The 27,356-nt window shown below is 41.2% G+C and overlaps 1 protein-coding gene across 6 annotated transcripts in view; it reads right to left on the bottom strand.

The window, feature by feature from the left end:
* The window catches only part of CREB5 (cAMP responsive element binding protein 5), a 416,043-nt gene extending 409,223 nt beyond the window's left edge, over nucleotides 1–6,820 (bottom strand). The window contains exon 1 of one of the 6 annotated variants that reach the window (XM_009452831.5): nucleotides 6,709–6,820. Coding sequence is in view for 1 of the 6 variants with exons in the window: in XM_063815281.1 (XP_063671351.1) it covers nucleotides 3,217–3,219 (3 nt within the window). In the remaining 5 variants the exon portion in view is untranslated. Of the gene's footprint in view, nucleotides 1–3,216; nucleotides 3,653–6,708 lie in introns of those variants that run through there. The other 5 variants (XM_063815284.1, XM_054687448.2, XM_063815288.1 and 2 more) reach the window with 5 other exon arrangements.
* Between the last annotated feature and the right edge of the window lie 20,536 nt (nucleotides 6,821–27,356).

Raw genomic sequence — 27,356 nt, 5'->3', positions numbered from 1 at the left:
ACAACACATGCAGTAGGTGCACTCAGGATTTCTATTTAGACATTGTTATTCCCCATCTTAAATACAAGCCTAAATATCATCTTAAATCAAATGTGTGGTGCTCTAGAGCCCTCTGTGTTGCATGCATGAATTTTTTTGGTTATGATTGGTCAAGTTTTGCCAGTCAAACCTCAAAGAACATACTTCCAGACTCAATTCACTTCTCATCACCTCCAAACACACTCATATATATCCATCTGGAAAGATAATGTATTACAGACAGATCCTAGGCAAAGGTACACCCTCTAGAGTAAAAACATCACCTGTTTCTCTATTTGACAAAAAAGGTTATTTATTTTAACTTTAAATAATATTTCAGATCCCATCCTCACAGATGATAGAGAAAAGACAGGAAGTAGAGAAAGTCACTGCCTTGTTCTTGAGACAGTCTTTCAGACCATTTTTAGTCCTGCCTGGTTTTTACTCTCAAATGAAATCTGGATGGTGTGGTTTTACAGGGTATGTCTCACAATAATGATGAAAAAAGGAGAATTTAAGTTAAAATTAATTAAGGAGGCCCTTATTAGAAAAAATAACATTGCAGATATTATATAAGAATGAATGAAATAGAAACTACAGTTTTTATGATTAAGGTGTTCATTCCAAAGATCTGATAAAAATTTGTCTTTGAAAGATTAGTCATCAAAAGGCTTGAAAAGAGTGAAGGATACAAAGTCATAGGTTATGCCCCATTCCTGACAAGGGCATTTATGGCAGGAGCACCCGACCTGGAGGCAGGGACCAGGCTTCTCAGCCTGGTTTGGCTCTCTCTAGCTCTGGGCCTTGGGTGAGCCAGGGGTCTCTTCTGTAAAATGAAAAATTGGTCTATCAATCCGAGGCCCTCCCCTAGCCCTACCATCCGCATAAAGCCATAAGCCTTTGTATCTCACCATCAGAATCTCTAGGCCTAAAGGAACTCCCTCTAAAATCAGTTCTAGTCAAACGCCAGCCTGGTAGTTTTCAATCCTTGTTAAGGATTGAAATCCTAAAATCTTTTTAGGGTTAAGATCAGAAATGTAACCTTAAGGAAATAGAAGAAAGCAGCTGAAATACGTATTTTTAAAGTGATAAACTGATTCTGATCTATTTCTCGGGGGTGAGGGGGAAGGCAATACAGTGAACTTGGAAAAAAGAAATATTGAAATGTCAATATAATATCTTTTATGGGTTCAAGAATTTATCCTAAACTTTATCTTTTACTGTGACAGTCCCAGAGTCCTCAATAAGAGCTTCAAAAATTTTAGTGGGGTTTCTGGAAGAGTGCTATCACTATCTGGAAATTTCTAAAAGGCTTCTCTCTTTTTATAAAAAAAAAATTCCTATGTTAAATCTATGATTTGTGATTCTCAACAATGGAATACTAATGGATACTCAAAAAACACTAATTGCTCATTTTTTCCCTAATTACGAATTGTAATAATTCTTTAGTGAAAACATTAAACATGATGTCATTTTTAAAGTGCCAGACTTTGTATTTAAAGCATTGCCACAAAATAGATAGGTTACTTAGTTTACAAATAGCAACACAAAAAGGGTCTTCTGTGTCTTTAAGTCTGTTTAGCATATCTGAAAGTGCTTCTTCCTCACACTTAGATATTTAAGGCAATTGCCCCCCAGTTTATTACCTTATCTCAATTGTATAATTTTCTTAAATAGAATTCAGAGAAATAGTCATAGATTTAAATTTTTAAACACTAATTAAGCATTGGTTGATTCCCATAATACAGCTGGTAGTCACAGTGGACGAGATAATGAATTGACTGAGATCACTGTTCCATCTTCATCCAAGAAAGCTGCCTCTAAAAAAAAAAGACCTTAAATTGCTGTAGAAATCCAATTTGTAAGAAGCAAAAGAAGCATATAGATGGGAAACACCAGCCAGGATCACATTAATTTTGTGACTAACTGCATTGCTTAGAAGAAGGAGAAGGAGAAGAAAGAAAAGATGACAAAAATAATAAGTCCACTCAAATCCCAATCTTAATCCAACAACATAACCAGAAGAAAACGAACTACAAATACAAAGTTCACATCTTACTGATCTAGTGAACATTACACACCCATAAAATAATTTTTAGCTTAGTAAGAATAAACTCCAATGACAAGAAAATATTATAGGATTGTGATACCTCATTGCTAAAAAGTAGATTATAGTAAGAAATTGGGAGTCTCGGAACTTGCCATCATGGAAACTCCATGATTGATTGGTTTTGAATGTGCAGGTGTGGGAAACTGACAAATCGTTGTAACAAAAATCTTCAACTTACTAGAATTGAAAATCTATGCAGGAAAAGTCTCTCTGACAAACTACCATTCATTTAGCCACCTATTCAAATAAAAGCTGTGACATAACAGAGATCTATAAATAAGGGCATGGTTTCCAATTTTTTGTTGGAATGTTCTAATAAACTATCTTCTCAGGTATAAACTATATAAGGTCACGACTGACCGCTAATTGACAGGCAATTTATGGGCACCAGCAATTTACATTAAAAATAGTGGGCTTGGAGATATTTTGAATATGTTTACTATGAGTGAAGTTGAAAAATAAAAACCACTGTAATCAGTAAGGATTTAAAAATAAGAGATCCATATAAAATGCTATAAGCAAAGGAAAATGAGAAACATTTCTGGGGAGACACAAGTGAGTTTTATTATTCTTCTTCTTTTAAGTTTTAAAACTAAAGTAATAGTTGATATTCAACCCATAGAATCGTCCTTCAGGGACATACACATCTAGGTTTGAATGCGGAAAACTGTTTTTTTTTATTTTTATTTTTAGGTTTCTTTTTCAGGAACTTTCTTATTAAAACTTAAATACTTATTGAAGTGATTCATGAAACCTCACGGAAAGGGGAATTCATGCTTGACACATTACTTAACATGCTCCATAGCTTCCCCACTGTAGTTCATATGCTCCTGAACATATTTTACCCGGGAAATAATAGTCTTATTCACACACACACACACACACACACACACACACACACACACACACACACATCCTTCCACATAAAATGCTATAAGTCCCAGGAAACTGACAAAAGCAACATTAAAATTTTGTGCAAAATCTAAACTCCATTTCTGAATTCCATCTATGAAAATACAACATTGGTTCTATTTAACTAAGTGCAAAGTTTTCTCTCTGTTTAATTGCATAATAAACATCATCCTTACCATTATCTGTAGAATAAAAGCAGCAACGTGTTGCTTCCTGCAGTCACCAAATCAAGTTTTTTCTTCCTTTCTTTCTAGTAACTTCTGTTTCACCAGCAAGATTAGGAAGAAAATAAGTCTTGAGTATTTGCCTCAGTATTTAAGACCAGAAGACAGTGAAACTAGCTTTTAGTAAAAAGAACAGGTCTGGTATTTTACAATTACTTCTGCAACCCAGAGGTACCTCCTAGACTCTGGTACCTCCCTCGTTCTCTAAGTTTCTTTTAGTAATGAGACTAATTTTTCCAGTAGTCTTGAACTCCCTAGATTTAACTGACATGGAAAATGTGACTAAAAATTTGTGGAACTGTCTAGCCTCCAACCCTACACAGAATCAACTTTGTTGTAAATGTTGAAGAACACCTCGCAAGCAGCTACATGCTCAGTTTATACTCCTGCGCTACGCAGCAGAGAACACCAAATAACAGTGCGCCATCTAGTTAGCAAGCTGCAATCTCCATGCTAGAAGGGGGGACACTTTCAAACCCTGGGAGTTAAGAACTTGTCAGGGTTCAGCTGCTCTAAAGGTCCAATTGTTTGTTTAAATAAAAAAAATATCGCTACTGAGATAATCCACATCTAGTGGATATGGGAAAATTTAGGTTATAATGGCACTACAAACTTTTACATCTAACTTTGATTTACAAGATAAAAGCAAGTTTTAAATTAAAAGGGCTTTCTGTTAATAGAGCTTATTATTCTGAAGACGGGAATGATTTTCTTCGAAAGTTGTCCCTGGGTGCATGCCTATTATCTTTGCTTTTCCCCTTCCACTAATGAGCATTTATCTAAAGAGCCTGTTAATCCTCTGATGTGTGCTTCTGGTCAGAGGTAACAGTTTGAATAAAACCACTAATCACTGATCACTAAATCACTGATCATTAATCACACTTTCCAGTGCCCATGACTGGGCCATTTTTTTTCCTTTAAGTCTATGCATCACAAACAAGAAGTTCAACATTTTCGATGCACGTATATTGTGTGGAGGTTACACTATTTCATCTCTAGATGTGAATAAATACTAAATCCTGCCACAAACTTGGGGAAGGATGTCAATTAGACCCCAGACAGGAGTTTCACAAATGCCTACCCTACAGCATGTCTTTCGCTTTGAAGAAAGTAGATCTAATTATAAGAAAACATGTGTTCTTCAAGAAATTCCCACATATTTGCAATGTAAACTTTTCTTTATTTAGTTTTTACCAACTCCAAATCAGGGACCACTCCAATCTCCTCTCTCCCTCTATCCAAAACTCTGTTAATACTTTTTTTTATTTAATTTCTGCTGCACACCTCCCTCACCCACCCCCCATCCCCCACACCGAGGGTTCTTTTTACTTTGATCCCTTGCAACAAGTCATACACAGGGTCTTTATTTCAACTGCCAGATACGGAGGTTCTGACTCAATTCAATGACTTACGTATTCGACTTCCTCTTTCAACATAGAAACTTAAGGTTAAGAGCTAGAAACTAACGCACGCAGCAATTTATTGTATGGAAGTTTAGGTTCAACGACTCACATTCCCTCACTTTGGAAATGAAACGTTTAGTCTTGATCCTTTCAGCTAAACCTGATTTTGTCAGCATCCCTCTTCTGCTAAAGGGCAGGCACTACGTAAAGTGAAATACTTTGTTTGCAGTGGGTGTATCGTTTTCCTAAGTCACCACCACGAGGACAGAGTATTATCATAACGCTTGCAAACATTTCCTGATTTGCCTTTTCTATCAGGACTAAGCATTTTCGCCCTAGAAGAGAAGGCTTGCTGGTGCCTTTCTTAAATAATACAAAAGGGCAGATTGCGCGCTGATCAGGTACAGTGGTCCCCTCAGACCCCAGAAGCTTTTACCCACACTCCAGGGACCGTGCTCGCCCCAGGGAAAGCTGTAAAAAGGCGGGGGCGGGGCTAGAGTGATAACGGTGTAGACGGGGGAGTGGTGGAGAGGGAGGGGCTGGGAAGAGAGGGCAATAAAGATGCCCAGGGAGCCGGCGATTGCACGAGTGTGTTGTGGGGAGGGTAGGGGGATGCAAAGCAGAGTTGCTTTGTCAGCATTCTAAGCTCCTGAACCCTTGAGGAGCTCAAGCCGTTAATCAAACACTTACTGGCCTGCAGAATGACGTAATGGACCTGTATCCAGTCTTTATTCCTTGACACATGTCAGAGAAGGAGGGAAAAATAAAAATCAAACACATTCTGCAGACTGACAACGAAATATACAAGTAGCCCGCTCCAGTCCCCGGCCTTGAGCAAGCATCAAGTGGGGGCGGCACCGGTCCAGGGAAAGTTGGGGATGGGGGTGAGAGTGTGGACAAGGTCTAGGGCTTTATCTACCAGACGCCCCTTAAAAATAAATCTATGGCAAAGAAGAAGCGGGATGCAGCTGCTGAGAGAAAACATCTCCTTGGTTCCTTCCTTCGCATCTTGCCCCTCTAAGAACTTCGTGAAAAGTTCAAGTGATTCTGCCGAGAATCTGCCGCAGGGGGAGACTCCGCCGCCAGGTCTTGGGAATTGCCTGGGCGCCGCCAAGGCTCGAGCCGGAGCTGTCATTTGGGGCAGCGGCCGGGAAGAGGTAACGATGCCAGCAAGAAAGCAGCGGAGGCAGGAGGCGGCCGGAGGAGTGGACTGGAGCGGACGGAGCCTCGCCGCTCTCCAGCCCGGAGCGCCTGGAGCGAAAGCCAAGCGCCCTCCGAGGGCGACCTCCCCTCCCCGGGCGCGCGCCCACCCGCTGCAGCCGGCAGGCCGGCGGGAGAGGTGGCAGCTGCAGCTCCGCACCGGGGAGAGCAAGCCCCCTGCGCGCGCGCCCACCCGCCCCCTAGGTGACCCGGCGTCCTCGCCGCGCCCGCTGGAAGTTTGCAAACTTTCTCCGGGGGTTCCGCCGCCACGCTGGGAAGCTGGGGACGCGGGGGGAGGTTCCTGGCTCGCCGTCTCCGCTGCCGCTTGACCGCACTTCTGGAGGGCTCCGCACCTTGCCAGGTCTCTGGAGGCAAACACACACCCCCGATTCATAACTGGTCCCCGCGTCAGGGGACTCGCGCGCTCCCACACACGCACGCACGCCCGCCGGGCGGACTCGGCGCCGGCTCCACGTTAGCATCCCTTCAGGCGCGCGGCGCGGCGGCCACCGAGCGCTCCGGCACTCACGCGGCGCGGGGTCTCTAGGGTGGCCTCAGGACACAGCCGAATTCCACAGTCTACCAGCACTCGGGGCCGGACTTCCCTCTGGTCCGCCAAAATGTTTACAAACACAGATCACCCTCCAGAAAAAAATGCATCGCATCTTCCCTACTCCTTGCCCTGTGACCTGCCCACTGGACCAAGTAACCTCGCGGCTGCTTCCGAGAACCAACCCCTGCAAACAAGTACACTCCCGAGATGGCTCCCGCGGCAAGTGCAACAAAAGTGGCTAAATGCAAAAGCCCCAGAAGTGGCCGAGCCGTATTTTTAGGAACTTACCAAACAAGTGTGGAGAAGGCAACAGCGGAGCCCGGGTGAAGGGACCACGTTGGACTGAGCAAAGATTACAATACATTCTATTTAGAGTGCATTACATCACCCCCCCGGTGACGTCACGTGGGATTCCTGAACTTCTAAATCATTGCGGTCCGCTGGGGAGGGACGAAGCGAGGGGCGGGGCCGGCGCGTCGAGGGGGCAGGCCCCGCCCCGACCCCGCCCCGCCCGCGCGGACCCTGGTGCACTCGCCCGGGAGCGGCAGCGGCGGGGGCGACTGCGCAAGCAACAGCTTGCAGAGCCCAGCGCCGTGTGACACGGCTCCCTGACATTAGTGGTGTGAGTCAGCTTGGAAACAATCCTTATGGTTTCAGACAAGACCACGGAGGAGGCGCGGGCGTGGGCTCTTCTGCGGGGAGGGCCTGATGGGGTTTGAAAGGTGTAGGGATGGGGGTAGGGGAGAGGTGGGGAGGAGGATGCTGAAGGATGTGGGAAGAGACTTTGCAAACAGAAATGCAGGACGCTCCTCCCTCCCCCACCCGAGGATGTCCAGCTCCTTTTTGCTTGCGACAGTCATGACCTCATTTCAGTGTTCCCTGCATCCTGGCTTCTCAGAGCACTCACTTGTCACCCCTTCTTCACCGCCCCCCCATCTCACCTCCTCCAGGAGAATAACTTCCTTATGGTGCACACTCTCATGAAATACACAGCCCCACCCTTCGCGGGACCCCTGCTTCATGCGTCTGAGAAGCTGTAGGGAGAGTTGCTCCTAAGGCGAAAGGTGAATCACAGCTAAAGCCAAGTGATGAGCCTGATTTAGACACGGCGTCAGAGCCGAAAGGGCCCTTGGCTGTCACTTCCAGAGCCTCTTCGGTAACTGGCCCAAGCTCACGGGCTGGGAGGCGGCAGAGCCAGGGCCAGACTGCAGGATCCGGGCGCCTGGTCTGCAGCGAGAGGAGCCTGGCGTCTCCAGTATCCGGCCGTCACCATCACTGTCACCATCCCCCTGCTGAATTTCCTTTCAGAAGTTCTCCCTTTGAGTAGGATTCAAAGAGAAAGCATAGGCTAAATCCAGCCCGATTCTAGACGACCAATGCCAACCTCGCAGCCCCTCACACCTTACAAAGCGCTTGCGACCACGTGAATTCCCTTGTTTCTCACACCAACCCGGGTACCATAAGTAGGACAGGTATTATAATTATCCCCATTCTACAGGTGAGCTAAGGCAGACACCAGAAGGTTGGGGGCTGGCCTGAGATCACTTGATGAGCAAGAGGTGGCACTGGGCCCACCTCAATCCGTTTTCAAGCCCAGATCCCAAGTGGGCTCCTTCATAGAGCCAGGGGTAAGCATTCCCTTCTTGTGGGTTATTGGTGGTTGGAACCTCTGCTAAGAACACATTGGCTGGGAGATGGAGCTTTGCTTAGAAACAGTTTAGCCCTCGTTAATAAACAATAATCATTTCTGACATTTATGTAACATCTGACATTTATGTAGTACCTCTCATCCCAATGCATCACAACCATGACGGTGCAGTTTGCCAGAGAATCATGACTGGACTGGCTAGGAACTGTAATACATTGCCTGGATTGTCACATACTTCTGAGCTGGTTTTGACATACTAAATGGAAGAGCTTAGCATGTTGTTTCTGTTTTTAAGTGTTTAAATGGCCCTTTGCCCTTTAGTGTTCCTTGAAACCACAGCAGCTGATGACTGTTTGATCCTCACAGCCTTATTCAGAGTTCATCACTGAGTTTTCTACTTATTGTAGAAATAAAATCATTGCAATTTCATGCAAAAGGTTTCTAGCTGTCATATTACAGACTGAGATTTTTACATATTCCAGATCTCACACACACACACAAATCATTTCTAAATGTAAACTGAAGAAAAGAAGAGGTATTTATGAGTGTAGACTCTAGTGTCAGCCTGCCTGAATTCAAATTTTAGCTCTGCTACTTGACGCCTGGTTCTCAGTTTCCTCAACTATGAATGAGGATGGTGATGATAACTACAGAATTGTGCTTGGGGCCGGGCACGGTGGTTCATACCTGTAATCCCAGCACTTTGGGAGGCCGAGGCAGGTGGATCACCTGAGGTTAGGAGTTCAAGACCAGCCTGACCAACATGGTGAAACCCCCGTCTCTACTGAAAATACAAAAATTAGCTGGGTGTGGTGGTGGGTGCCTGTAATGTCAGCTACTCGAGAGGCTAAGGCAGGAGAATCGCTTGAATCTGGGAGGCGGAGGTTGCAGTGAGCTGAGATCACACCATTGCACTCCAACCTGGGTGACAAGAGCAAAACTCCGTCTCAAAAAAAAAAAAAAAAAAAAAGGAAAAAAGAAAAAAAAGAATTGTGTTTGGCACAGGGCAAGTACTATGGAAGCACTCACTCTCTTTTTATTGATAAAGGTATTTTGGCTAATGCTGTGATAGGTGGGCATTTGGTGATTTTTTTTTTTTTTACAAACTTAACTAAATAAATGAAAAGGGAACCTTTACCCCATAATTCCCCAGCCCCACATTGCCTTCTGCATGTGTCATCTGGACCAAGCAGCCTCTCATCTGTCAAATGCACTGGCAGAGCCCCTGTGTTTGTGGACTCACATTTCCGCCTCATGCTCACTCAGTCTCTCCCAGGATTTCTCAGAGCCAGAGTTTCATGGAGGCTGCAGTTCCTGAGAGCAGCTATGCAAGAGCATCTCTAAGGGTGCCTCCACTGGCGGTGGCCATGGCCTGGGGCATTTGCCCCCTGGGGTGCCAGCACCACCACTAGGAATGCCCTCTCACCCACCAGGTCTCCATCCATTGTGGCCTGTCAGACGTGTGGAGACAGGGACGCTTACACCAGAACCAAGGTAAACTGGCTGGGGTACCACCCACCCAAGATTTTCCCAATGCTCATCCCATTTCCCTCCACAGAACAGGAATACAGGCTGGACACAGCCAACCCCCGAGGTACCATTGGAGGTGGCAGAGAGGTTGGACCTATGCAGAGCTGACTGGCACCTGCAGTGACCAATGAGAATAGATGAGACCCCTGGGAGACCAGGGGTTAACACTTTAGTTGCTGGATCCTGGGCAGTGGAAGGGAGAGGACTAGGCAGCTGGGCCAGTGGGGAAGCACTAGGTATTTACCAACTCCCATGGAAGAATTTTAGTATTTTAAGACATTTACAGCCTTACTAGTGCTTAATCAGGCCTGAATAAAACCATCCCAAGAGGCCTCAGATGGGAAGAAATTATTTAGCTCTGTACTTTGGGTTCAGTCATTTCTCCAACATTCAGCAAACATTAGCAGATCTGCCCAGTGCTGAAGTCAGAAAACAAAAAATGGTCTCTTTCTTCCCAGCTCCTAGGCTCCCAAAGAACTTCTCAAACTTAGTGGAGTAAGCAAAAAACACCTAGGCAACTTATTAAAGTCAGTTTCTTGAGTCAGACTTCCCCAGGGATTTTAGTTCCAAGGTTTGGCATTAGGTCCAGGATTCTGCATTTGTGATTCTGATGCAAGTGTCTGGGGAACTCCCCACCTACCACCACCACACACACATCCTTTGAGTGACTGTAGTTTAATGAATTCATAGATGGGCAGGGATCCAGGAGGAAGCTGTTGAGGGAGAAGAAAAGAGGTCAGCCTGAGACACTCAAAAATATGACCCAAGGTTCATATGCTTGAGATCAAGGCCAGGCGCAGTGGCTCACACCTGTAACCACAGCTCTTTGGGAGGCTGAGACGGGAGGATAACTTGATCCTGGGAGTTCGAGACCAGCTTGGGCAACATAGACAGCCTGAGCGTCTCTACAGAAAGTTTTTAAAAATTAGCCAGGCATGGTGGTGTGCACCTGTGGTCTCAGCTGCTCAGGAGGCTGAGATGGAAGGATTGTTTGAACCCAGGAGGATCAAGGCTGCGATGAGCAGTGACTGCGCCACAGCACTCCAGCATGGATGATAGAGTGAGACCCTGTTTCAAAAAAAGGAAAAGAGACCAATCCTCTAGCAGCTTCCCAAAAAGATGAACATATCCCTAGAGAAGGCTTCTCCTCATCCCTTCTGCCCACATCACTCAGAGTGACCTTTTCCCACTTTCTAAATTTTATTTTAGGCTTTTCTTAACTAAGTTAACAGTGATGGGGAAAGGGATGCTGCTGAAGCCCATTTTCTGGTTAAACATCTAGCTATCGTCCCATTGGGAAGTTTCCATCCCTTCTAAAATGGGTCTTCACCAGGTTTCTTCATTACCTTATTTGAAGGGACAAAGATTTCCAAATAAATGAAACTGCAAAATGTATCCAAAACTGTGAAAACCACAACACGGTTAACTAACATTTACCAAGCATTTGCTCTGTGCCAAGCCTTGAGCTAAGGGATTTATATGCATTTTCTCTGTTAATCTTCACAACTCTGTGAGGCAGCTGGAACCTTACTCTTAGAAAGGCTGAGTAACTTACCCAGAATTGCACAGCTGGGGCATGGCAGAGATGAGAAAAGAACCCACATTGCTGTTGCCTGTCCCAGTGCCTGCCTGAAGGCACCCCATACTTTGGTAGTCCTGAGCACAAGTTACTTTGAGGATGCAAGAATCAGGAAAGTTGAGAACAAGCCAGAGATTGGCAGTGAGTAGGAAAAGCCACCAGCCTCCATCCAAACTCTGTGCCTGGTTAATCAAAAGCCATTCCAGACAGACAGGACTGGCTTCATGGCCTGTGATACCTGGTCACACAGGGCCTCATCTCATGCTCAGAATGGTCCCATATTTGGTTTAAGGCTCGCTGTCACCATCTTGAAATTCTTAATAATTTTATCTTTGAACTTATGCTTTATAAAAGAAGCCTGGTGGAGCATGTGCATGAGGAGGTTGGTGATCACGGTGTGTCTGCTATTTCTTGCTCATGATGCCTCAGGAGCACCAAATTCCAGTGGACCCAAGGTGCACGGGAATCCAGCAAGACTCAAATCAAATACAAGGTAAATTCATGATCTCTCTGACTGAGTGGGATGGGAGAGGAGAGGTGAGGCTGACAGCCCTGAGAGGTCACGCTTTCCTTTCAAACCAGAACTTTCTTGGGATGCAAAAAAAAATCAATGGCATCCCAAGAAACATAAACAACCAAGGACCCTATCTTACCTGCATTAGGCCCCTGTGTTAGGCAACCACATACACTGAAAATGATGACATAGAAGGCAAGAGAAAGATAGGGCGGCCCATAGTTCTTTTTCTTTTCCATCTTTCCTCATCACAAGTAAACAGAAAGCAGAGAGTTGGCAGAACGTGTGCACATCAAGAAGTGAAATAAAGGTGGTTGAGCTTGTTTTGTACAGTGTATCCACGTTCTGGTAAGAACAAAATACATATGCATGTATGGGCCATGACATACGAATTATGGGATTTGAGTGATTTCACATACAAGTTAAGTGATCTTATATTTACATTTAAAACTAGCATTGCAGGATGTAAAGATGAACAGTAAAATTAATGCTAATAATGTAACATTTTAATTTTTTGCTATTTAAAGTGACATTAAATAGCAAATAAAACATACCATGACAAGTCAAGAGAATGACTTTGCAAGAGAGGAAAAACTTTCTATTTGTTATCTTTGGTGGCAGTTTTCCCTTGGCTTTTAAACAAGAGGCCCTGCATTTTCAGTTAGCATTGGATTCAAAAATTATGTGTCAGGTGCTGCCCACAGACATATGATTGACAGGATCCACCAGACCCCCAGCTCCATGCTCACATGCTGAGAGGAAAGGCAGCAGACAGCAGGAGATTTGACAGCCGTAGCCTTGTCACTTACTAGGTGCGTGACCAGGGCCAATTTTTTTTTTACCTCTCTGAAGTTCAGATTCTTCATCTACAAAATGGAGATAATATCAGCATCTATCTCCTAGGATACTGCAAGGATTCAGTGAGTTAATATATGTAACATGCTTAAAACAATGTCCGGCACTAGTAGTTACTGGAAAAATAGTCTTAGATATTATTATGCCCTGTAAGGTTTTGGGGAGAATTTAATAAAATAATTCATGTCAAGTGCTTAGCCCTGTGCCTGGCATTTAGAATGTGCTCAATAAATATTAGTTACATAAAATTGCATATAACATGTAATATTGAAGTTCTGTGGGTTAGATGGAGGAATCAATCCAACTGGCCCTGAGTCCAGTTTTTGAGTCTTAGCATAAGCCAGCTGTATTTGAAGGAGATGGTACCTTTAGGTTAACAAATCTGCACTGAGTTTGTGGGCAACAGAGCAATTTTATACAAGTCGATGTTCTAGATGAAGCCATCACACTTTACCCTTCCCGCCTTGACATACAAATGCATTTTTACACCAGTGGTTGTATAATTATTAACTCTAGTATGATTTAGTTTTCAGAATCACATCCTGAAATCCTAACAGGTGTAACTCAAAAATGCCATGCTCTTGGATTGGAGGTGCAGGTGCGTATCAACTTTGAAATGTTGTTTAACAAGAGACAACTAAACTGTAAAAATTTTCTCCCATGCTGTAGATTCCCTATACATTCTGATGGTAGTTTCTTTTGCTGTGCAGAAGCTCTTTAGTTTAATTAGATCCCATTTGTCAATTTTGGCTTTTGTTGCCATTGCTTTTGGTGATTTAGTCATGAAGTCCTTGCCCATGCCTATGTCCTGAATGGTATTGCCTAGGTTTTCTTCTAGGGTTTTTATGGTTTTAGGCCTAACATTTAAGTCTTTAATCCATCTTGAATTAATTTTTGTATGAGGTGTAAGGAAAGGATCCAGTTTCAGCTTTCTACATATGGCTAGCCAGTTTTCCCAGCACCATTTATTAAATAAGGAATCCTTTCCCCATTGCTTGTTTTTGTCAGGTTTGTCAAAGATCAGATGGTTGTAGATGTGTGGTATTATTTCTGGGGGCTCTGTTCTGTTCCATTTGTCTATATCTCTGTTTTGGCACCAGTACCATGCTGTTTTGGTTACTGTAGCCTTGTAGTATACAGCTTGAAGTCAGGTAGCGTGATGCCTCCAGCTTTGTTCCTTTGGCTTAAGATTGTCTTGGCAATGCGGGCTCTTTTTTGGTTCCATATGAACTTTAAAGTAGAGGGTTAATATCCAGAATCTACAAAGAACTTAAACAAATTTACAAGAAAAAATCAAACAACCCCATCAAAAAGTGGGTGAAGGATATGAACAGACACTTCTCAAAAGAAGACATTTATGCAGCCAAAAGACACATGAAAAAATGCTCATCATCCCTGGCCATCAGAGAAATGCAAATCAAAACCACAATGAGATACCACCTCACACAAGTTGGAATGGTGATCATTAAAAAGTCGGAAACAACAGGTGTTGGAGAGGATGTGGGGAAATAGGAACAATTTTACACTGTTGTTGGGACTGTAAACTAGTTCAACCATCGTGGAAGACAGTGTGGCGATTCCTCAGGGATCTAGAACTAGAAATACCATTTGACCCAGCCATCCCATTATTGGGTATATACCAAAAGGATTATAAATCATGCTGCTATAAAGACACATGCACATGTATGTTTATTGCGGCACTATTCACAATAGCAAAGACTTGGAACCAACCCAAATGTCCATCAATGATAGACTGGATTAACAAAGTGTGGCACCTATACACCATGGAATACTATGCAGCCATAAAAAGGATGAGTTCATGTCCTTTGTAGGGACATGGATGAAGCTGGAAACCATCATTCTCAGCAAACTATCACAAGGACAGAAAACCAAACACCGCATGTTCTCACTCATAGGTGGGAATTGAACAATGAGAACACTTGGACACAGGATGGGGAACATCACACACCGGGGCCTGTTGTGGGTGGGGAAAGGGGAGAGGGATAGCATTAGGAGATATACCTAATGTAAATGACGAGTTAATGGGTGCAGCACACCAACATGGTGCATGTATACATATGTAACAAACCTGTACGTTGTGTACCTGTACCCTAGAACTTAAATTATAAAAAAATTAAAAATTAAAAAAATAAATTAATTAAAAAAAAATAACAAGAGACAGCTAGATCACCTGGTTTAAGCTTGGGGAACCTCATCTGGAAGACCATTGGCTGCTAATGGCTTGACCTAGTTCTATAGGGAATTATTGTATTCACTACTCTATAAAATTTAATGTTTTCTCTTGAACCTGGCTGAAAATCAAAAGCTTCACCTATCTCAAAGAGTATTAGCATGTTAACATCCCTATAAAAGTTGCTCTTATCTTAATGTGTTTTTCTTTCTTTGAAAGAGACTCGATTAAAGGAAAAACTACTTAGTCTTTATTTTTTCTGCTTTGAGATTAAGTGAAAGAGATTGACACCTGCTCTGAATAATGACCCAGAATAATAGTGCAGTGTCAGCACACTCCAAAAATTTTAGTCATTTCCTTAAGATCAATGGTAAGTGGAAAGTAATGGTTTAACAATAATTAGGAATGTTTTATATACAGGGAAGTTTCATTTAGACTAAAACATTATTGATATCCCATAAATTAATATTGAGCATCATCTCACATGAACTGATATTTCACATAGCACTTCTTTTTGTATCATCATTAACCACATATTTAACTCATGTACTGCTGATGGGGAAGGTTATTCTCATCTCTTTGGGGGCATTTATAAGTACCTTTTTAAAATGATTCTTGAGAATTTCAGTAGCTTTTAAACCTAATTGATCAGCGATTCCTCCTCGTTCTTACATGACACAGAATATTTAAAATCTGGGAAGTTACTCTGAACTTCATTTGAATCCTGAATATTACCCACTGTGGATATCAGAAAATATAAAGCTTCCCCGCCCGGCTCTCCTCCCCCTTCCTGGTTTTAAAATATTCTGCCTATAGCTTTCATAACAATGCCCTTACTTGACACTTAAAGAGACTGCAGTATAAACAGTACACTGGGACATTGTGCTGTTTAGCAAAAGCATCTATTTTCAGGACTGCTGTGGCTATTTAATGCTATGTCAAAGTCTGAAGAGAAGGAAAGAACACTATTATTTGTGAGCACCCACTCTGGGTCAAGCCTGTTATATCTTCCATCCTGTTTAATCCTGACAACTCTGGGTGAAAGGTATGATTACTACCATTTTATTAATGAGAGAACTGAAGCTCAGTGAGGCTAAGTAATTTGAATAAGGTCACGCAGGTAATAAGTAAGGAAGATGAGTTTCAAACCTAGTCCTGACTCCAGAATCCCCATTGTCCATCATGCTGTGCTGTGTTTTTATTTCAAGACACTTTGTCTCTCCTTTCACCCTCCTGCTTAACATTATTTAGCTTTATTGAGCAAGCTACCCACAAAATGTGTGTGTGTGTGTGTGTGCATTTATCTGTTTCAGACAGAGTTTCGCTCTTGCCACCCAGGCAGGAGGGCAATGGCACTATCTCGGCTAACTGCAACCTCCACCTCCTGGGTTCAAGGGATTCTCCTGCCTCAGCCTCCCGAGTACCTGGGATTACAGGCACCTGCTACCATGCCCAGCTAATTTTTGTATTTTTTTAGTAGAGACAGGGTTTCACCATTTTGGTCAGGCTGGTCTCGAACTCCTGACCTTAGGTGATCAACCCACCTTGCCTCCCAAAGTGCTGGGATTACAGGCGTGAGCCACCACGCCCAGCCGTATTTTTTAATTTTATGTTTAGTAGAGACAAGGTCTTGCTATGTTGCCCAGGCTGATCTCAAACTCCTGGGCTCAAGCAATCCTCCTACTCAGCCTCCAAAAGTGCTGGGATTATAGGTGTGAGACACTGTGCCAGGCCAAATTTCTGTATACGGTAAGAGGTAGGGGTCCAGTTTCATTCTTCTGCATATGGTTAGCCAGTTTTCCCAGCACTATTTATTGAATAGGATATTCTTTCTCCATTGTTTATTTTTGTCAACTTTGTCAAAGATTAGTTGGTTGTAGGTGTGTGGCTTTATTTCAGGGTCTCTATTCTGTTCCATTGCTCTGTGTCTATTTTTTTTTTTTTTTTTACCAGAATGATGCTGTTTTGTAATATAGTTTGAAGTCAGGTAATGTGATGCTTCTGGCTTTGTTCTTTTTGCTTAGGATTGCCTTGGCTGTTGACTGAAGCCATTTTCCTATCACTTATTTTGTAGATTTTTTTTTCTAATTTGTCTTTTTACTTTTAGCTTTGTCTATGCTGTCTTCTGCCATATAGAACTTTTAAATTTCGATATAGTCAACTTTTTGTTATGATGTCAATACTTGGGTTCATGATTCTAGAAAGGCCTTCCCCACTCTTACATCAGCTCTCTGTTACATCTTACCTGGCCCCTTCAATTTTTCCCATGCTCTTAGTTTAGCAACTGCAAAATGGTAACATAATGATAGGTATGTATAATAGAACATCAGACGGGAAGAAAAAATATTAGACCAGGTGCGGTGGCTCATGCTTGTAATCCCAGCATTTTGGGAGGCCAAGGCAGGAGAATTGCTTGAGCCCAGGAGTTTGAGACCAGCCTGGGCAACATAGTGAGACCCTGTCTCTACAATAAAACTTTTTAAAAATTAGCCAGGTGTGGTAGTGCATGCCTGTGGTCCCAGCTGCTCGGGAGGCTGAGGTGGGAGGATCGCTTGAGCCTCAGAGGCCAAGGCTGTAGTGAGCCATGATCCTGCCACTGCATTCCAGCCTGGGCAACAGAGCAAAACCCTGTCTCAAAAATAATAATACTAATATTAATTGTCTGATCTTATCAAATAATATAGTTGCATAAATTTAATTTCAAGAGAAGACTTTTCAACATCTGGGCATAATATAGAGTTTAGAAAGACACTAAGTCCAGCATGCGATTTGCTATAAAGCAATATATATTCTCCCTATTAGCTATGGAAATAGCAGTATAGGAAGCTGAATGATTTTTAAACTTGAAGTCCCTGATGATTCCATTGATATGGGGTAGCAAAGGTTCATATTTGTAAACTGATTCATCAGCTTAGCACAACATCCTGGCCTTCTTGCTTAGTTGTTAGAACTACCCGCAGGCTAGTAAGTGATGCTAAGTTAGCAGTGCTAAGGCTGACTTGCACCCTGACGTCTACCTTTGCCACAAAGCCTCCATTATTCTGGAACTATTCTACGGCTGCTATTCCTTCACCATGCAGGGCTCTACTCACGAGGCCCAACACAAAAAGCAAACACTAAAACCTGGAATTAAGTCAAATAATTGAAATGAAAGAGAAAATGGTGGTACCATTAAAGGTGGTAGAGCCTGGTGCTTAAACCTGGGGCTTTAATCTCAGGTTTCATGAGTTCGAATCCCAGATCCAAGAGGAAGGGGAAATGACGAGTTACTGTTTAATGGCAACAAAGTTTCTCTTTGGGAATATGAAAATATTCTGGAATTAGATAACAGCAATGGTTATCTAACATTATAAATGTACTTAGTATCACTGAATTGTACATTTTTAAATGGTTAAAATGGTAAATTTTGTTATGTATATTTTACATAATAAAAAATGATGAAAAAAAAAAGAATCCCGGTTCTACCTCTTACTAGCTCCATAGGCAAAAGTTAATACACCTCCCTCTCTATACTGCAGTGCACTAATCTGCAGAATAGAAGAGACGACAATGATACTGGCTTCATAGGGTTGTCATGATTAAATGAGACACATGGGACAGGCTTTCAATGGTTCACAGTCATCAAGTTTAGGTGTTGTGATGGTTTAGGAGTACGAATCCTGTTTTTAAACTCTCTTGCATCTGTGGTATAGTCCTCCATTTGTCAGATTTCATGTACAAACCACCAATTTCAGTTTTGCTTATAAGACAGATTTTTATCTGTTTGATATCTTATGTGAGACTTTAATTACTCTTAAAAGATGCCAATGATTCTAGCCCAAATAAACTGACTGAGGGGCAGCTGTGGCCTGCTTGAGTCTCCTAGATGCAAATTCTCAATACCCCCACAATCTGGAGGGAGAGGGAGATGCTGTCTACTCCAGAGGCTGGCTCTAACCCAAGAGGGCCAAACAGATGGGATCCTTACGTCTCCTTATCTTTTCATGTCCGACCCACCCTATCCCAAGTTTTGTTTCCCCAAATAGCTCCTTCTGGAATACAGCTGCCATCACTCATTTCATTGTCAAGGGGTGAATGGCTGCCTTCTTGTAGAGGAATACCACTCTGTAAATCAGCCACCAGGCACTGTTTATCCCACTGATGGATGTCACACATCCTCACATATGGGACCTAAACCAAAGCTCTGGACTTTTTTTTTTTTTTCAATCCATGTGTTGGAGTTTTTTTCCTCTGTATTTTCAACTCATTACACTGCGGCTTTAAAATAAATTCTTCCTGAAAAATCAGTTTCCACACATCATTTAACCGTCTAATGCTAGGCATTGTTATGAACAAAAACACTCCTCAAGAAAATATCTACATGGCCTTATGGCATCTAAGATGTATTATAAAGCAATCTTGCTTTATAAAAAGAGACTCAGGTTTGTTTCTTCTTTTTATACTCAAAGCCTAGTGAAATGAATAAGGGATAAATAATCCAGTGTATAAGGAGGAAGAGAAGGTAAAGGGAGATGAAGGCAGAAAGATATAAGACAAGACAGGGCCAGAGAAGAATTCAGAACTTATGGCTTTATTTTTGCAATGTTACTGGGTATTTCTGAACTTGCCAGAATAAAAATGAAGTAATAGCAGCCAAGAGTTATAGTCCTGTTTTAAAAATTTTAAAATTGCAATTAAAATGATTAAACTAAGTAAAACAGACACAGGAAACTTATAGAAAAAAATATATTTCCTGTGCACTAAGCCTCTGATCCCATTAAGTACTTAAATAATATCCTCCTGACATCATGACTATATAAATAATATGTTATTTTCATATTTATGACATCAAGAGATTATATTACTAGTTTATGAAAAAATATGTTTAATTTGCAATTTTTAAATGACACTGATATAGATTAGTATATATTATAGAATTAGATACGTATGCCATACCAGCTAGTTGTGTATTTTATTATAAACATCCCCAACAGGTGCAAAAATACCACCTAAAATGAAACAAAAGATAATGTGTCTTATAACAATAAAAGCATATCTGCCTTGCATCCAAAAAGAAGGGGAAGCATATATATATTTCCATCCCACATCCTTCTTTCTAGAGCTTTATCTAACTCTTTCTCAGGCATCGTGCCATATATCTCTAAGCCTTTGTATCTTCTGATTAAAAGAAAATAGTGTAGAATCATGTTTGCTACAGTCTGCTGCCAAAAGCCCATGTCTATAATTCATCATTAAAATGTGACAGTGTATGGCTACAAAGAAAGAAAAATCTCAGTCGTCATGCTCATTTGCAAATGTTTCAGGGGCTGGAGATTGTTTGGCAATCCTGCTGTTTCTAGGTTATTTGTAGAATAACCAGTTTAATTGAGCTGATGATTGCCTTGTGTCTGCATCACACTTCTGACTTAGATCTTTCTCTTTCTGCAGTTGGCGTCGAATGGTACTATGTGGCAAGGGAATGGCATGCATTCAGCAAGCCCAAATTCCAGGGTTCCAGCCCACCCCTTCTTTTCCCTTGCCAATCTGATTTCTGAGGAATTTGCCTAGAGTTACTACAGAAAAAAAAAAAAAAAGAAAGAAAGAAAGAAAAAAGAAACTCCTTGCCCTAGTTTGTAGACCATTTCATAGAATGCTTCCTTTGGGTTGAGATTCTTGGCCCCACCAGGGTAAAAAGGTCTTATATCTTTATTAAAGCAGAGGCCTGTTTAGGATGTTCTCTGTAATTGGAGCATATCCCACTGCATGTAGCACACAATGTAAACCAAACTGTTGCAACGTGGAGAATAGTGCAAGTCAGATATTTGCTACCCAAGGAAGCCAGTTGGAAAAAGAAAGGAGTAGGGGAGAACCTGGTTTCACACCAACCCTGTCCTGCCATGCACTAAGGCTGTATCGTGAAGGAAATTGAAAACAGAAACATCAGGAAGATCAGTGAGAAGGCAGGACCTCTCTTTCTTCCTTTTCTTTGTTCCTAACAAATATTCATCTTCACCCACTATAAATCATGTCTCTGGAATGAGGATTGTATAAAAGGGAAGTTCGTATCACAGAACAAGTGTGGAAAGAAACTGTCCTTGACCACTAATAGATATGGCTACATCCTCCTTTGGAATGGGTTTGTTGCCCTTGAGAATAGATGAATACTCCAAACTAATTGCATTTTGGAATCTGAGATTATGATGAGATTGACAGATGTCATTTAAAATGGTTTTCGTTTAAATGAAGACCCTAATATAGACAATTTTCCAAGGAAAATTTAGACAATATTCTCGAATATATAGTAAAATTTTAAAACCCTAAATTTTTTTCTCCTAAGACCCCCAGGGAAGTAGCTGTCATCCTTTTCCCCCTTCAGGGAATGGAGATAATCTGTGTCTTTTCAAAGCAGAAAGGAAGATAGTTTGATGAACATTTCCCAGTACATAGAAGTCACTCCAATTCAAAGAAGTTCTAAAAGCAAAAGGTGTGGCAAAGCAAAATAGGAAAATATGATAATTATTTTATTCTTTCTTTATAAAAATCAATAAATAAAATGCAATGGTTAGAGGATGAATTTCTAAATGGGCTTCTTTTCATGACAAACTTTTTAGAAACATTGTTCTATTCTTAGTGAAGCCAAATCAGACTTGAACACTCAACAGGCATGCATATCACTAAATTACAGTGTGCGCACTGTCAAATGTAGGGGAAATTTGGCTGTGCTGAATGTGAAAAGGTGGGGGACCCTCTTTTAACATAAATTATATATGAGGAAAAAGCAAGGGCTCTTAAGAACACCTAGCCCTCTGCTTAACTGTTACTAGCCTTAAGGACTAACTTATCTGAAATTAATACAGCGACTCCAGATTTATTTTTAGTAGTATTAGCATGGTGTACCTTTCTCCCTACCTTTACTTTTAATCTACATGTGTTTTCATATATAAAGTGGGTTCTTGTAGACAGCATATAGCTGGGTCTTATTTTTTTTAATCTACTCCGTTAGTCCCTGTCCTTTACTTGGCTTACTTAAGCCATTCACATTTAAAGTGATTATTGATGTAGTTGGATTAATATCTACCCTATTTGTAACTGTTTTCTATTCATTACCCTTGTTTCTTTTTCTTTGTTTGCTTTCTACTCTTTTTATGCCTTCTCTGTATTTAATGGAATATTTTATATGATTCCATTTTCTCTCTTCTCTTAAAATATCAATTATATTTCTTTTTTTAAAAAAAATGTGATGGTCACCCTAGAGTTTGCAATATACATTTACAACCAATCCAAGTCCACTTTTTTTTTTTTTTTTTTTTTTGAGACAGAGTCTTGCTCCATCCCCCAGGCTAGAGTGCAGTGGCATGATGTCAGCTCACTGCAGCCTTGACCAGGTTCAAGTGATTCTCCTGCCTCAGCCTCCCCAGTAACTGGGACTACAGGTGTGCACAACTGCACCTGGCTAATTTTAGTATTTTTGGTAGAGATGAGGTTTCACCATGTTGGCCAGACTGGGCTCAAACTCCCGACCTCAGGTGATCCACCTACCTTGGCCTCCCAAAGTGCTGGGATTACAGGCGTGAGCCACCGCGCCCAGTCCCAAGTCCACTTTAACACTACACCATTTCACAGGTAATGCAGGTATCTTGTAACAGAGAATTCCCAATTCCTCCCCTCATCTCTTACAATGTTGCTCTCATTCCTTTCACTTATTCCTAAGCTATAGTCCCCCAATATATTGTTGCTATTATTATTTAGAACAACCTGTTTTTTGTTAGACAGCTGTTGAGCTTCAGTTAAGAAGATGGCAGTGTTGACTGCCAAGCTCTTTTTATGTCAGACTAGAAGCCAAAAGTTGACCTGAATTTTCACCACAATAAGACTAGGTGAAAACATAAAACAGGTAATTAGTATCTAGAAGAAAAAGCAATGATACCAGAATCCACAATCAATCATCAAAATATCAAAGTAACCAAGAAAAGTTTAAATGAGTGGAGAGATGGGCAGAAATAGAGCAGAGAGAAGAAATAGGGGAGAGTTGTTTGAAAATCTAAACCTTTAGCTCGCCACTTTGTGAAATGAAGTCTGAGGAAGCAATGATTTTGAGAGACGAGTCAGACTCAGTAAAAATATTTGAAATTTCTTGACTTAAAAACATTGCTATGGCTGGATATGGTGGCTCACGCCTGTAAATCCCAGCACTTTGGGAGGTCAAGGTAGGTGGATCACCTGAGGTGAGGAGTTCAAGACCAGCCTGATCAACATGGAGAAACTCCATCTCTACTAAAAATAACAAAAAATTAGCCAGGCGTGGTGGCACATGCCTGTAATCCCAGCTGTTTGGGAGGCTGAGACAGGAGAATCGCTTGAACCTAAGAGGCAGAGGTTGCGGTGAGCCAAGATCACACCATGGCACTCCAGTGTAGGCAACAAGAGCGAAACTCTATCTCAAAAAAAAAAAAAAAAAATTGCTGCTTTGTGGGTTGAGAGAGATGGCTTTAATTAAAAAGGACAATTGAGTAAACAAAGAGGGTCTGAGGTGGCAGTAAACCTGCCCTCACCACAGCTGAAATCATGTCATGAGACAGATGAGGTCTAGTTACGGGACTAAGGTGTAACCTGTACCTCGAAAATCTCTTCTGTCCTCCTGATCTCCTTTTCCATATGTATAAAAATGAGGATTTGACTAGATGAACTATCAGATCACTCTAAACTGAAATTCTAAGAGTCTATGAAAGGCAGATAGGCAGTGGAAATATTGATCTATCATCAGTCAAGGTCAAGAGTGAATTAGAAAGACCCCAAAGTGAAACCTACAAGACAAATATTGCAAAACCCATGACATGTAATCCCACATAAACCTGGGCTGTCAGAAGCAAGGCATAACATGTATTTGGTTGGTGCAAAAGTAATTGCGGTTTTTGCCATTGAAAATAATACCAAAAACCGCAATTATTTTTACACCAAGCTAATAGAATGACCCAGCCACTTGAAGAGAATCAAAGAGGCGACCACAGCCAGAGACCAGGATCTGCTGAGGCTTAGAGCAGTCCCTTAGATCAAGAATGGTGAGAAGCATGCTCTTTTTTAAAGAAAATTTTTCTTTATTTTTTTAAACTTTTATTTTAGGTTCAGGGGTACCTGTGCAGGTTTGTCATATAAACAAACTCATGTCACAGAGTTTTGTTGTACAGCTATTTCATCACCCAAATACTAAGCCTAGTACCCAACAGTTATTTTTTCTGAACCTCTCCTTTCTCCCTCCGTCCACCCTCAGGTAGGCCCCAGTGTGTGTTGTTCCCCTCTTTGTGTCCATGTGTTCTCACCATTTAGCTTCCACTTACAAGTGAGAACATGCGGTATTTGGTGTTCTGTTCCTCCATTACATTGCTAAGAAAAATGGCCTCCAGCTCCATCCACGTCCCTGCAAAGGACAGGATTTTGTGAAGAATTCCCTTTGGCATTCCTAGAACAGCCACATTAGGAAAGGAGAGATGTCCTCCGGAGGGACCCTGGCTAGGAATGCAAAGGCTACTGGGAAGCAGACCCCAAAACGGCAAATAAAATAGCTGCTTATTACATAGAAGGTAAAGAGCAAGGAACACTGGGGGTGGATAAATAGAAATGAAAAAAGGAGACAGAGATGGAAGATTGATTTGTTGTTCTGATATTTGGTGAGAAGAACCACATCCAATCCTTCCCAGAGGACATGGGAATACTTAGATTGGGTTGAAAGCAAATTATATAGGTGGCTGTCACCAAAAAGCACACTGAGGGATGCCAAGTGATTGACCATCAGAATTGGAGTAGATCTTATATCACAGCAAAGTTTGTGGTGGCACAGAGCAATTCTTCAATGGCCAGTTGCTCTGATTTCATTTACTTTATGCTGTAATTATATTGGAAAGCATGAAAACATTTTGAATACAAGCTTTGTTTACTCACATGATTACTTTTCAAAACATTCATTCTATGGCACATAACGGCCGATTAGTAGCTACAAATGAAATCCAATTAAACGACCAGTGAGAAAAGATGGAGGAAAAGGCAAAAAATCTGTACAGTGCTTATGTGCCACGCTGTGTGTTGGCTACTGATATTTGAACTTATTTGATCAGCACACCACCCGTTAAGAGAGGTGTGATTATTACCACAGGTCTGAAGATCATGCCAACGTATGGGAAAAAAATTTGATAAAATTATGATATAATATTAATTTGAAATAGAACAGAAAACCGAGTGATGATACAAACATATTTGTTTTACCTAGTGGATAATTTTAAACTAAGAAACGAATAGCCAATGTGCTAGGATGACAAGACTGAATAGATTGTTTTCTCTATTTTAAAATATCTACAAAACACAATTATCAACAAAGACTTGAAAATTCAATAAAAGTAAAACAAATATACCAGGAGGAAAGTGCTATACATTATATTATATTATATTCAACCCATCTTTCAAAGAGTTAAAAGTGCATAAGGAAACGCTAAGTTTGAGTTCGAATCATAAACTTGACTTGAACTCTGTTGTCAATTGCCAGGGAAAGCATTCCAGACTCTAAGAACTGTTTGAAATTTTTTTTCCTTCAGAGCATCAAGAAAATGCTAGAGGGCTTACAGGGCTCCTGGCATGTAAATTGTAGCCATCAGGAGAAAACCCCACTGTACTACAATGTGACACTTTCCAAGTCTTTTTCCTATGGTCCCTTAAAATGCTGCTATACAGAGATGGTAAAGAAGAAATAGAGAACTCTTCTGGTTTGAAATCAGCCAAGTGGTGCGGAGGAAGAAGAAGCACTTTGCCAAAACCCCACGGTTAAAAGTAATAAAGGGAGAAGTTTCTGTCAGTATCTAGAAGAGTTTTGTAAACAATTAGCTGCAAGACATCAGAGGCTCCAAAAGGAAAGATTTCTTTTCAGTACCACGTTTGGCAAGTGATCAGTAACATATTTCATTTCTGGTTTAATAAGGTTATTAACAGTTTATTTTTTAAAAGAGTGAAATAATGTTTTCTGTGAAGGTTTGCCGATAAGCATTAGTGCAGTGAAGAATTGTGTGCCTTTTTATGAACGGACTGCACAGTAGAATAAAACACTATCTACATGAGCTTTCACACAGCAGAGCAATTAATTAACTTATCTCCGTGAACACCGTTCTTGCTGAAACTTATTAAAAGTCTGATTCATCAGCAGAGCCCCAGGCAATCATCAATTGCCTCATAATAATACAAAAGACAAATAAGCGATGGTTATGTTCTCATTTAATATCTTAAGAAGATCCTCTTTGCCCTCTGTCTTTGTTTGAAAATATCTCTATTAAGAGCTTAAAAAAAAAAAAACCCTCCTACTTGACATGAAATACGTTATGGCCGGGAACTGTAGGAGTAAATTACAGAGCCTCCAGGATACCAGATTAAGAGGAGAAGCTGGACTTTCTCAAAGACACACAAATCATTCAACATGTAGCACAACAGGGCATACAGTGTGTTATCGATGCCGAGTTCCAAGCACCATTGTTAATACAGACCAGAAGAGGAATTGTTCATTAAATAATACAAGGGGGAGGGAAGGGGCCGCTCAGACTTCTGCATTAAATAAGCCAGCAGAGGGACGCTTGTTTCAAAAGTATTAGACAGCTTAATAGTTACTAGTCCGCTTAGAGTTTTGGTTTAAATTTAACTCCCAAATATCAATCTAACGACTTCTAAGCAGAAACTGTAGTTTATGAACCCTTAAAAAAAAAAAAAAAAAAGTTTAGTATAGTTGGCAATATCAATAGCGCCCTCTACAGGAAGTTTTAAACCCACAACTGGTTTTCTTGAATTTGAAGACAAAGGCCAAGTAAGGTGAACACCATCTGAGGACAAGATTAAATTGAAGAAAAATTTGGAATGTCCATGAGGTCTCCATTTTACATGGAGACTTGGGAATTTGGAACAAAGCAAAATAAAACCACAGCCAGTAGCCCTGGATTAGTGTGCGTGTGTTTGTGTTTGTGTGCGCAGTTGTTGTTGGTTTGTTAACACTGGGTCATTTGAGAGAGGTCAATTGAAATTCCTAATCCATCTTATTTTCTTTATGTTGAAATCTCAAAATTAGTTTTCTCTAGTCTAAGATTTGCTAGTTGCAATATTATACAGCATTACTCAGATCTTTTTAAGATGCAAATAGCGTTCACTGTTTTCAGAATGCATACATAACTAATGTGCAGATTTTTCAAATTATTTCCCCAATATTCAGTAAATAATGAACGTGAGGCTTTTGCATGTGAGAAAGCTCTGACGCTGTTGATAAACTATGCCTGTATGAATCCTAAAGAGATGGCTGTTTAATTACTACAAATAGTTCCTCTCCATGATTAGTGGTTCAGATTCAAACTTAGAAACCAGGATGTGCTTGAAGAAATAGTTACAACTAAATTTTCTACACATGTCACCACAGCCTTGAAAGTCAGGGATGCAGTCTTCTTATCTCACAGCTGTAATACATCAAATGACCTTGTGACAATGATTTAATCTCATCTTATTTTAGCAAGTTATCATAATTTGGGAGAAATTTACTACCGATTTCAGAGATACCTCAAGAGTTATTAGGACTGATACAACAAATTCCAGCTCTAAGAGTTGAGGCATTACGCGTGATTGAGAA

The sequence above is a fragment of the Pan troglodytes genome, chromosome 6 (genome assembly GCF_028858775.2).
Source record: "Pan troglodytes isolate AG18354 chromosome 6, NHGRI_mPanTro3-v2.0_pri, whole genome shotgun sequence".
In the NCBI taxonomy this organism is placed as follows: domain Eukaryota; kingdom Metazoa; phylum Chordata; class Mammalia; order Primates; family Hominidae; genus Pan; species Pan troglodytes.
This window is presented reverse-complemented; position numbering and strand designations above follow the sequence as displayed.